The sequence below is a fragment of the Geotrypetes seraphini genome, chromosome 4 (genome assembly GCF_902459505.1).
Source record: "Geotrypetes seraphini chromosome 4, aGeoSer1.1, whole genome shotgun sequence".
In the NCBI taxonomy this organism is placed as follows: Eukaryota; Metazoa; Chordata; class Amphibia; order Gymnophiona; family Dermophiidae; genus Geotrypetes; species Geotrypetes seraphini.
Window position 1 is genome coordinate 147782255 of NC_047087.1, and position 12080 is coordinate 147794334.

Here is a 12080-nt window from a genome sequence, read left to right on the forward strand (position 1 = left end):
TATGGGAAACGCCCGTTGGATAAGAATGCTCTCGATGATTTCTTCCAGGGCTTGTCTTTGTTGCATTTGGAAGAGGATCAGGCAGCATCTCTGAGTCAACCGATCTCTGAGGAAGAGTTGCGAGCCTCCATTCGGTCTCTCAAATTGACGAAAGCACCTGGCCCGGACGGTTTTGAACCGGAATACTATCGGATTCTTGTGGATTTGGTGGCTCAGCCACTGAGTGCGATGTATAACATGGTGGCAGAGGCAGGAGGCTCCTTTCCGGATAATATGGCTCATGTGGTCTTGCTTCCCAAACCTGGTAAGGACCCGGATCTGGTGGGGTCGTTCCGTCCCATTTCCCTTTTGGATCAGGACATTAAACTCTTGGCCATGACTCTGGCGAGGCGCTTGAATTGCTTTCTTCCTGCCCTTATTCACCCCGATCAGGTTGGTTTTGTGCCGGGGCGTTACACTTCCATGAATTTGCTGAAGGTCCTGGGAGCAATTCATGATCGGGCGGATTGGGGAGGTTTGGAGGCAGTTTCGATATGGAGAAGGCGTTCGACAGTATCTCGTGGGATTATCTTTTTTGGGTTCTGCGCTGGGGTGGCTTTCAGGGCGGGTTTATGGCCTGGGTAACGGCTCTGTATGCTAACCCTAGGGCGCGCTTGCTGATCAATGGGGGCCTAACAACCGATTTTGGCCTGCAGAGGGGTACGCGTCAGGGTTGTCCTCTGTCCCCCCTGTCCCTGGCTGCTAAGATCCGGCAGGATGGGACTATCCAGGGAATCTCGGTGAGAGGACAGGAGTGTAAAATCAGCCTTTTCGCCGATGATATCCTACTTTATTTAGATCAGGTCACCCTTCACCTGCCCAGAGCCTTAGCTGTGATAAGAGACTTTGGAGCCTTGTCTGGTTTACAAGTAAACTGTAGCAAGTTGGAACTCTTACTGTTGTCGGGCGGTCCGTCGGAGCCTTGGCATGCCCTGCTGCCTATCGCCCCAACGGCAAAACTGATGCGCTATTTGGGAATCTACCTCAGTACTGATTTACCTACTCTCTACAACGCCAACGTTAGGCGCCCCTTGAGACTATTGGGAAGTTGTGCCAGGCCTGGCAGGAGCTGCCGTTGGGCATTTTGGGAAGGGTAGCTTTGGTGAAGATGGTCCTGGTTACGAAACTTCTGTACTCCCTGCAGACTATGCCACTTTGGCTTAGTCGGCGTGATGAAATTGCTTTTAAGTCGGCTCTCACATGTTTTATTTGGAGATCCCGGGCACCATGGATTGCGATGCTTAAACTTACTTTGGATAAATGTTTGGGCGGCCTTAATGTTCCTGATATCCGGCTATATAATGTTGCCTCTCTTTTCCGTTGGATCCATGAGGGATACACTGGGTGTTCTAATTATTCCCCCCAGGGCTGGCTGGCAGGTTGGAGTTCCCCCTTTCACTTTTTGAATACGCTTCATCATCAGGCGGACCCTGGGAGGCGGTATCAAGCCTGCTTTCGTTTTTGCAACCCTTTCGGATGGCATGGCGGTGGTGGCGACATAGACAACAGCTGCCACCGGAGGCGTCCCCCTTCCTGCGCCTGGAGGGTAACTCTCAGTTTCTCCCAGGCTGGGGCCGGTCAGTGTTTCGGCACTGGGCGAATCGGGGTTGTGTGGCTATGGAACAATTGCTTGACTTGTACTCTGAGGGTTTCCCCTCCTTCCAACAAATCCGAGATACGTGGGGCCTTCCCTCTTGCTACTTATTCTCTTACTTTCAACTTCGTCACTACTGGAATGCTGAGCATAAAGGTAGGGAGGGGGCCTGGGTTAAGGGGCGTTTGGACACTCTTTTTTCGGCCACCCCGCCTTTGGCTAATACACTTGCACACTGGTACCTAGTTCTTAAATCTTCTCTTCCACTGTCGGTGCTTACACCTTTGCGCTCTTCCTGGGAGCGGGATTTGGGGCAGAGTATCTCTGAGCCGCAATTTTTGGCCTGTTTCCAGACTCTTTATTCGTATACTAAATCTGCTGACTTCCAGGAGCTCCAGTTTAAAATCCTTCACCGAGCCTTTCTCACTGCGCAGCGAGGGGCACGCCTGGGGCTTTGGGGCAGTGTTACCTGTGTTAAATGCAAGGGCCGGGCTGGCACGAATATACTCTCCTTTCTGGAATGCCCCCAACTGAGCATCTGGCAGGAGGTTCTTCCCCTACTGGAGCGTGCTGTGCAACGCACTGTCGAGTGGGACTATGGGTTCCTTCTCCTGGGTCTGCAGGTCTCCTTCCAGGATCAGAAATTTACTATTCCCCAATGTCGCTTCTTCTATAATGCTATTCTCCTAGTGAAGAAATTGATCTTGACTTACTGGATGTCGGAGGACTCGCCTCCGATACCCCAATGGAGGAGTAGACTCCGGGAAGTGGCTCAGTTTGAAATTCGGTCTTATGTTGGGTCCCTGAATGTGGTTAAGCAGCACTACATTGGTTTGTGGGAGAGACTGCGGGACTTGGTGTCATCCTGAGAGCCGGAGAGGGTAGTATTGGCTTCGGTCTTGCTCCTCTTCGACAGATATACTGTGCCTTTGCTTTGTTTCTTTGTTTTTCTTTGGTGCCTTGGGGATGGGGGGATGGTGGGGAGGGGGGCTCTGGAGTATATGGGGGGCTAAGTGTTCTGATGAGTGGTGTGGATGGGACTGTGGTGTGCTTGCTCTGCATGGTCCTTTTTGGGACCCTTATATCAAAAAGGTGAAATGGTCACTGTACTTGCTCTATGGCTTTCCTGTTCTTTTTGTGTCCTCTTATGACCCTCTCTAGGCCACCCCAGTTTACTTATCTTTATTGTTCTCTTTTTTGCATTTTCGGTAGGGATTGCCTGGGGGGCTAGTTGTATTTCTTTATTTTCTACCGCTTGTATTGGACCACTTCTATATCGTTTATGTTTGAGATTGTACCCTGTTGGGTGGTGTACTTTTCACTGTCAATAAAAATAAGTTTCAAAAAAAATAAAAAAAAAGCCACACCATCCATTATCAGCGGAGGAAAGGAAGGAAGTGACGTAGAGGACACATCACGCAATCTTGAATGACAGGAAGTAGCCACCACTGCTTTGAGCCCCATAGATGCCACTTCAAAGATCTTTAACATAATGTCCATTCTGCAATCCTGAGAATCCCTAAGTATCACACCCCCTCACTAGGAAGGGCTGTGCACATGATCACCTGCCCCACAGCGGAATCTACTTTAGGTTGTTGAAAAACCTGCTGAAATTCAGGTGCCAGTAGATAAAACTTTGACGAAGCTTTAGAGGACCACAGAGAGCTCTCTGGAGAGTCCCACAGTGCTTGAATCAGCCCAAGAAGCTGCGGATGAGATGGAAAAAAGGAAGACAGCACTTTAGAGTGGTCCAGGACTGAAGCCTGAGAAGTGGAAGGAGGAGAATCCAACTTGAGCTTTTTTAAAATATCATCAATGAGAAAAGAGACAGAACTATGTTGAAAGAGCCTGCATATAGCAGTCATTTCCCAAATCCTGACTCTCAGGGCGACTGAGGCAACTAGTCCCAACGATGGTATCAGCCAGATCCAAAATAGAAGCAGTGTCAGGAAATATTATGGGCATAATATTGGAATGGGAGCTGATGCAAGCGAGGTCCACCACAGCAGGATGAGAGGGCTCCCAAACAGGAACTTTGCCACCGGAGTAACAGGCTAAGATGGCTCTGCTGCGCTTGTGGGCCACGACAAACATGCTGGGTCTATAGGAAAAGCTTTCCAGAGAAGCCAAATACATTCTGGTGAAAAGTCACACCCCACACATGTGCTCCACCACAAGAGTCCCCAGACTAGGAACGCTGGCGTTTTGCACCAGAAGCCAGTAAAACTGCTGGACAATATTTTTTCTAAAGTCACAGACACTGGTTGGCTCCTCAGCCCGGGAGAATGCAGAGGAGGCCAAATCCGAAGTTCCTGCTCCTTCCCCATGCATGCTATGGTATGTGGTACACAATCTCTGATCTGGGGCCAATATGGTGCAATCACTACACACATTCAGTAGATTACGGACTGGGGAATCCATCCCAAATGATTTTTAATCAAATCAAGGGGTTTTGAGGCAGAAATAAAACTTTGGAAAAAAACAAAAAAAATTGCTAAAAATATGCATAAAAAATGACAAAAGATAGCAATTTGAGGTCTAGGGAGGTAGGGGACCTGAACCCTACCCACAGAAACTGTTAAAAATGAAGTTTAAATCTCTCCACAAGTCATCCCCAAAGTTCCCATAAGAAATAATGGAGGTACTCACAGTTCAAAAGTGTCTTTGCCTGTCAGCGTTTTTAAAAGCAGCCGAGTGGAGAAAAAGGCATAGTTCTGCCTCAGAAACAGCTCCAAATGCACAGAATTTAAGATCTTCATAGTGCCAGACAGCCAGAGACTGACCATAACCTACGTTCTCATGGATGCTCTGCCACACGGTTGGGGGTGGGAAGAGCAGCCTGCGCCTTGAAACCCAGGTGGGTTTATGTCCAGACACACATAGCCTGTGCTAGAAACCTGTGACAGGGTCACCAGCCAGCAGACTCCCATGGGAAGAGATCCTGGATACTTTAAGAAGGTGGCACACAGTAGGCTAGTTCCACAGATCCACCAGAGTTTCTCTGTGAAACTGCAGTCCAGCACCACAGGACTGTGTCCTTTTCTCCGATAGTGGACTACTGGGCAAGGATCTCAAAGCACTGAAGCCACCGAAAACTGAACTTTAAGCGAAAAAATAAGAAATAGAAGTAGAGCAACTGCAAGAGACTTCTGCACAGACTGCTTGCAGAAACTGTAACTGGGATTATTTTTTATTTAAAATTATTTATAACCTGCCCATCTACAAATCTAGGCGGATAACAAAATAACATAAACAGTGCATTAAAAACACAAGACCAGAATACATACAAAATAAACAAAAAAATTAAGTACAGTCAAACCTCGGTTTGCGAGTAACCTGGTTTGCGAGTGTTTTACAAGACGAGCAAAACATTCTCGCAAATCTTGTCTCGCAAACCGAGTGTTGACTCGATTTGCGAGAACCCCCTCTCTGATAACTGGCATCGCTCCCCCTTCGCTCACACAGGCACCCCCACCCGAACAACTTCAAACTTACCCCCCCTCTGGCACCGGCACGCAGCCCACAGGGTGTGCCGGTGCCACTTGAAGAAGTTCCTGTCTCTGCTGGGCCTTGAGCATGCATCTGCGCATGCTCAAGGCCATCTAGTTCTCCCTCTCGTCGAGATTCTCGGAGATCTCTGGAATGAATTATGCTCGTAAACCAAGGTTCCACTGTATTTACTAACTCAGGCAAAGGGGGTGCAGCACATGTTCAGAAAAGATGTAGATTTCTGCAACACCTGGCTTGCGGGTTGGGATTGAACACCTAGCATATGGAATCTGGAAAGGACGTAACAGAATAGGGCATAGGCTTCGACAGCACTATTTGAAACTGCTTGAAGATTTAGACATGGATGAAAAAAATCTCAGCAGCAAGAAAAAAACCCCCTCAATATTGAAAAACAAGAATGAGAACCACCGAGGTAGGATAAAGAGAGGGCCAAAAGGCCCAACTGAGGCACACAAAAAAAGGGAAAAAAGAAAATATAATTTTATTTATTTTTTTACAGACCGAAGAAGGATATGTTAAAATAAAACAGTAAAAGAAAGCCAAATGACAAAAATAGAAAAACATTGACAGGAAGGCAACGCACTTTGAACAGAGTCCAAAAAAATAGCACTTCTTTGCTCCATGGAAAATGAAGAACTGAGATACTGCGAGCCGGCATAGGGCAGGAAGGCATTTGCACGTGCACAGTGCAGGCAGTCATGAAGTTTCTGAAAATTTAAAGTGGCAATGCACTTTTACCACTGTCCATACCAAGATCCGTGGATAATGTCACCCAAATGTGAGAATATGCTGCCTGCTTGTCTTAGGATAATCCTACGAACTCTGGTATAATAGACATGTGCCACGAAAGAGGCCACCTTAAACCCCAAGGCTAAGGCTTCAAACTGACATTTAAGAACTACATATACCCTGTGGTCCTGCGCATCCTTCAATACTACACCCTCTCACTAGGGAGGGAAGTATGCTTGATTACCTGAGCTACCAGTGAGTCCACCTTAGCCTTGACGAATAGCTGTTGAAATTTAGGAGCCATGAGATACAGCCTTTCATTGTTTTTGCCCCCTTTAGGGAGCCTTCTGGGACCTCCCAATGACTGTAATTAAAGCAGGCAGATCTGGATGTGAGAGAAAGAAATGAAGTCTGAGTCTGGGAAGCGCTCACTCTTCCTGCTCAAAGAGAACTACAGTCTCCCGACTTCCAGTCTCTGGAGGGACGGTTTGCTCTGAGATCGTAAAGGCATGGAATCTAACTTCCAGTACTCCCAGTCTTTATCTGACTGGTCCTCTGGTTCTTGCTCAGGAACCTCTGCCAGAGAGAATGTACTTGAAGAGGACAGGTCCCCTTGAGCGGCCACCATTGGTTCCTCTTCTTTGAGCCTTTTCTAGTTCCACTATATCTTTTTTGAGATAAGAGGACCAGAATAGAACAGAATACTCATGGTGATGTAGCACCATGGAGCAATACTGTTTTAATTACTATCCCTTTTCTTAATAATTCCTAGCATCTTGTTTGCTTTTTTGACCACTGCCACACATTGAGCGGAAGCTTTCAACATAGTGTCTACAATGACAATCAAGGTGGACCCTAGCATCTGGTAACTATGATTTGGGTTATTCTTCCCAATGTGCATCACTTTGCATTTGTCCACATTAAATTTCATCTGCTATTTGAATGCCCATTCTTCCAATTTTTTAAGGTTTTTCAGCAATTTTTCAGTCTGGAAAATCCATGGCAGCGTTGTTGTGCTAAAAATGGCCTGGGAAAACCCCCTAAAAGGATCAAAAATTCTGGGAAGTGTTCTTTGGGAGATGGAAAACCCTAGGTACACCCCAGAAATACTTAAACTAGCAAAATCAGACACCACCCCACCCCCATTTTCCCATAGACTTCAATAGGCAATACCACCTATCTGTGATGGGTTGGCCTGCTTCAATTGTCACCAAAGCTGGAATTGGATAAGACACTGCCTCAATCAGCACACTTAGTCCACTTGCTGGGATCTTTGGGCTACAAGTCAGACTTAAAACCTAAGGACTCAAGCCCCGCAGATCCACATACGAACAGAAGGAACTTACGCAGCTGGCACCTGTTAAGCCCTACTGGATTGACACCGGAGTCAAATCAGGATGCAAGCTATATTCAAGGGGAACAGACCCTGAGGTTCACAAGTCCAAATGCAGGGCTGGAGAGGAATCCCAAAGGTTGCCTTGCCAGATGCCAGATGTGTCCTCTCCCAGGCAGAGCTGCTTCAGGGTCACTGGAGACCTCTCCAGCATTGAAAGCATCAAACTCAAATAAAAACCTTATCAACTTTCTTGCAGAAGGAATGAAAGGGGCTCTACAGCACTACAGGAGGCAGAGCTGAAGAATGTAGATTTCATCCTTCTGCAATCAACTCACAAATATAGGAATAGCACCTATTGTTAAGACTTATATGCCCTTTGCACCAGAATGCTGAATTAGATCCCATGCTCCTACTGCCAATATGAATTCCTTACCTTTAACACCCCTGAAATTAAGCAAACAAGCTACACTGATGATGGAAAGAATAGAGTTAGTCTTTGGTCTCCATACCTGTATAATTATATATAGCACAGGACACATCAATGGTTTGTTCAAATTCCACTTTAGTAACATCTGAAAGCCATGTCCGAAAGTTGTCAAACAGCACTTTCCTGAAGCAAGAAAAAAAATAAAAAATAAAAAACATGCACACATGGCAAAAAGAACAGCAGCACGCTTCCCCTTCTGTTGTGCCCAAGTAGCTAATAAGTCTGGGAGCAATTTTCAAAACACTTAACCAGTTTATTCTGACAATTTTTCAGTTAAATCTGACTGCTTAAAATATCTTCATTGTCTAATGTTGAAAAGAGACTTGAAAGTGGGCTTGGCAGTTTAACCAGTCAGCAAGATATTCACCACTAACTAGTAATATCTGGCCAGACAAATTTAGGAACTGCAAAACTTGGCCTGAGGTTATAAGTTCAAACACTGCGCTGATCCTTGTGACCCTGAGCAAGTCACTTAATCCTCCACTGCCCCAGGTATGCTAGATAAGTGTTCTTCAACCTTTTGACACCTATCGACCAGCAGAAATAAAATAATTATTTTGTGGGCCAGCATCGGTCCGCGGACCGGCAGTTGAAGAACAGTGGACTAAGTCATGGGCCAGACCCCACCCATCTCTACCCCAGACTCCGCCCCCATAATAGTACTAATTTTAACACAATTTTTTCCATTCATTTTTCATATATACACACACACACACAAAATAATCATATTAACAACACCTAATGGTTAACCACAAAATTAAAATACACAAAGCACACTGTATGCTTCTCAACATTCATTCCTACTAGAAAACATAACTCCATGCAAATGCAGGATCAAAAACTAAAAGTACTAATATTTACAAACAAACACTAAGATGCAAGACTCTGCAAGTAGTACAACCCCAGAGGAAAAGATACAAATGCATTTCTTCCTGAACAGACAGCAGATGTAAATCAATCATAAATAAAAAAATAAAATCATTCCCCCTACTGTTGTTGTCTCCCTCCATGCCGTGCCTTGCCTTCTGGCCTGCCCCCTCTTCCTGAGTGCTACAGTGCACAAAGCTGTGGGAAGAGGCTACTACATGCGTCCCGCGCTGCATCTGGAAGCCTTCCCTCTGATGTTGCAACGTCAGAGAGAAGGCTTCCGGTTCAGGCGCAGGACGCGCGTAGGAGCCTCTTCTCATGGCTTTGTGCACTGCAGCACTCAGGAAGAGGGAGCCGGCCCAAAGACAATGCCGCATTGATCGCACCATGGACCGGCGGCTGAAGAGTACTGAATGGGGCCTGATGCACGTGCCGGCCCTGTGGACCGGCAGGAAATTTCTGCAGACCGGCACCGGTCCACGGACCGGCAGCTGAAGAACACTGTGCTAGATAGACTGTGAGCCCACCATGACTATAACCAGTACATAAATACTAGAATAAATAAATAAATAAGTTTATAACAATATTATGAGGAACCAGTATGCACTAGTGCTGCCCAATTCAGTGAAAACTTTTTAGATTCAATTTAGCCTATTGAATCAATATTTCGATTCAATTTGATTTTCCTGCCCAATTGGGTGTTTTTTTAAAAATGTCCTTGCAGGTTTATTTTGTAGCCTCTTCATCCACCCTATCCCCTTTGCCTTCTCCTACACATGCTGGCACTGTGGCATAAACAAACAAAAAAGACTTTTCCTCTCTCTGATAGGTCCAAGTTCACATTCGCTGTCTATCATCAAGTCTGGCAGGATACACATTTCAACCACAAAACAGAAAATAAAATTATTTTTTCTACATTTGTTGTCTGGTCATTATTCAAATCATGTTGGTCCCAGTCTCTGGTTTCTGTTTTTCTGATAACTCACTTGCCAAGGTCTCCTGCCCATTTTGATGTTTTTTTCTTTCTCTATGCTCACCATCTTCATTCTTCTAAGATCTTCTTAAGCACCTGACCTTATTTAATCTGCCTAAGTTTATGTTTCCTGTCCCCTCCGCTCCTTCCACCCTAACCCTTTTCCCCTTCCTTTCCCTCAAGTCGCCTAGAGCCTGTTTAGGTATGCGCGACTCACAAATACTAGATTAGATTAGATCTTCTATCTCTGTCCTCCCCTTCTGTTTCCCTTCCCTCCCCCCCACCCCCGAGGTCTGGCATCTTTCCTTTTTTTCATCTCCATTCCTGCCATACAGCATTTCTCTAATGACCAATCCCTCCCCCCCCCCGATGATCCTTCAGCAACCCTCCCCCCCAGGTGATCTTTCAGCGACCCTCCCCTGTTCCTCTTCTCCATGGGATCCGATAAGGCAGTAAACTTGCGTTCTTTGGGCCAACAGCAGCATGAGTGAAGCCTTCCCTCTGCTACGTTTCGAGTCTAAGACGGACCAGGAAGCAGTAGTAGAAGGAAATATGTTCACTAGCAATGAAACTGAGAACCATTTTATGGTCTTGCGAGCTACTTTTAAAATGACCAAGTCAAAATGATCTACCAACAAGAAAAATTTTTTAAAAACACAATTAATTATCATTCATATTACAGGGGTTTTTTCAAAGAGGTCAAAGCAGATGACTCTATGCAATGTCACCTCAGTAAAAACCATAGAAAAATAAACAAATATACCCCCTCCCTTTTTACTAAGCCGCGATAGCAGTATTTAGTGCAGGGAGCTGTGCTGAATGCTCCCCCGTGCTGCTCTCGATGCTCATAAGCTCACTGAGCTAAAAAGCGCTATTGCAGTTTAGTAAAAGGGAGCCATAGTGCAAAATATAGACAGCAGATATAAATTCTCAAAACGGACACATTTTGATCACTAAATTGAAAATAAAATCATTTTTCCTATCTTTGTTGTCTGGTGATTTCATGAGTCTCTGGTTGCACTTTCTTCTTCTGACTGTGCATCAAATATTTCTTCCCTTCTTTCAGCCTACTGTATGCTTCCTCTCCTCCAGCCCTCATTCTCTCCCCCAACTTTTTCTTTCTTTCTCCCTGCCCTCTTCTTTCTTTCTGTCTCCTTGCCTCCCTTTCTTTCTCTCTCTCTCTCCATGCCCCCTTTCTTTGTCTCCCTGTTCCCCCTTTCTTTCTGTTTCCCTTTTTTCTTTCTCCCTGCCCTCCCTCAAGCCACTAGGTTTGCTGCCGCCGCCGCCGCCATCAGGAAACAGGCCCCCAAACCACCACTGTCCCAAGCTCTCCCTGCAGAAGCGTCAGACCGACCAGCATTCCGCTCCCGGACGTCAATTCTGACGTCGGAGAGGAAGTTCCGGGCCAGCTAGGCAGCGATTGGCTGGCCCAGAACTTCCTCTCTAATGTCAGAATTGATGTCAGGGAGAGGAATGCTGGTCAGTCAGACGCTTCTGCAGAGTGAGCTTGGGGCGGCAGTGGGGGACGTCGGGGAGAGAAAGGCTGATCAGCCCGATAGATCAGGACGGCAAAATGGGTCTATCACGGAGCCTGGGATGGGCTCCGCGATCGACTCGTGTTATCTTCCCAATCTACTGGTCGATCGCGAACGACATATTGGGCACCCCTGGTATTGACAAACTGCTTGAGAAGTAGAAGGGTGGGGGGATAAGACATTCTTTGATACTATCTGGGAACCCATTATTTCAAGCCAGTACAAGGACACGCTGCTTCAGCACTACAAAATGCAGGCTTTGTTAAAATAACAAATTGAAGGACATAAGAACGTAACTAGAAGATTGAGCATGTGAAGGAAGGTCTGTGCTTGTAAGCTAACTATATAGAGGAAAAAGTAAATAAGGCTGCAGTCACTGAGGGGAGGGACAAGTACAGCAAGTCACAGCTGATAGGATGTTTAAGGATGTGAACTACCTCTACCCTGACCAATGAGCATATAGACAGGAAGCTGTTTCCCTTTCTGAGCTGTCCTTGCCTTTCTTCCAGCTGGCCAGGATGGAAAATGCTTGAGGTTCCTCCAGAAAACCTTTTGTCTGAAGAGCTGACTAAACTAACTAAACTAAACTAAGCCTTAGGTTTATATACCGCATCTTCTCCACTGAAGTGGAGCTCGACGCGGTTTACAGAGTTTAAAATATGGGAAGAGAGAAGAGAAAGAGTTTACAAAGCATAAAGAGGGGATGTAATCAGGAGAAGAGATTATTATATGCTAGAGAAAAGCCAGGTTTTCAGTTGTTTTCGGAATAGTTGGAGGGAGTCCAGGTTCCGCAGCGGGACAGTGAGGTCGTTCCAGAGGCCGGTGATTTTGGAGAGGAGGGATCTACCCAGTTTACCAGCGTGGAGGATGCCGTGTAGAGAGGGGAAGGATAACCTGAGGAAGGGGCAAGGTTGCATAGCCTCTTTCACCCATGTAGAATGCCAGGCTATGCTAACATAGTCAACATTGTGTATTGTCACTGTCTTCCTGGTTAGCATCTAAAGCTTCAC

At 46.1% G+C, this 12080-nt stretch overlaps 1 protein-coding gene across 1 annotated transcript in view; it reads right to left on the minus strand.

Annotated features, from left to right (window-relative positions):
• The window catches only part of OGFOD1 (2-oxoglutarate and iron dependent oxygenase domain containing 1), a 756310-nt gene that overhangs the window by 579944 nt on the left and 164286 nt on the right, over positions 1–12080 (minus strand). Inside the window, exon 4 of the mRNA XM_033941292.1 lies at positions 7718–7818. Within this exon, the coding sequence (XP_033797183.1) occupies positions 7718–7818 (101 nt within the window). The remainder of the gene's footprint in view (positions 1–7717; positions 7819–12080) is intronic.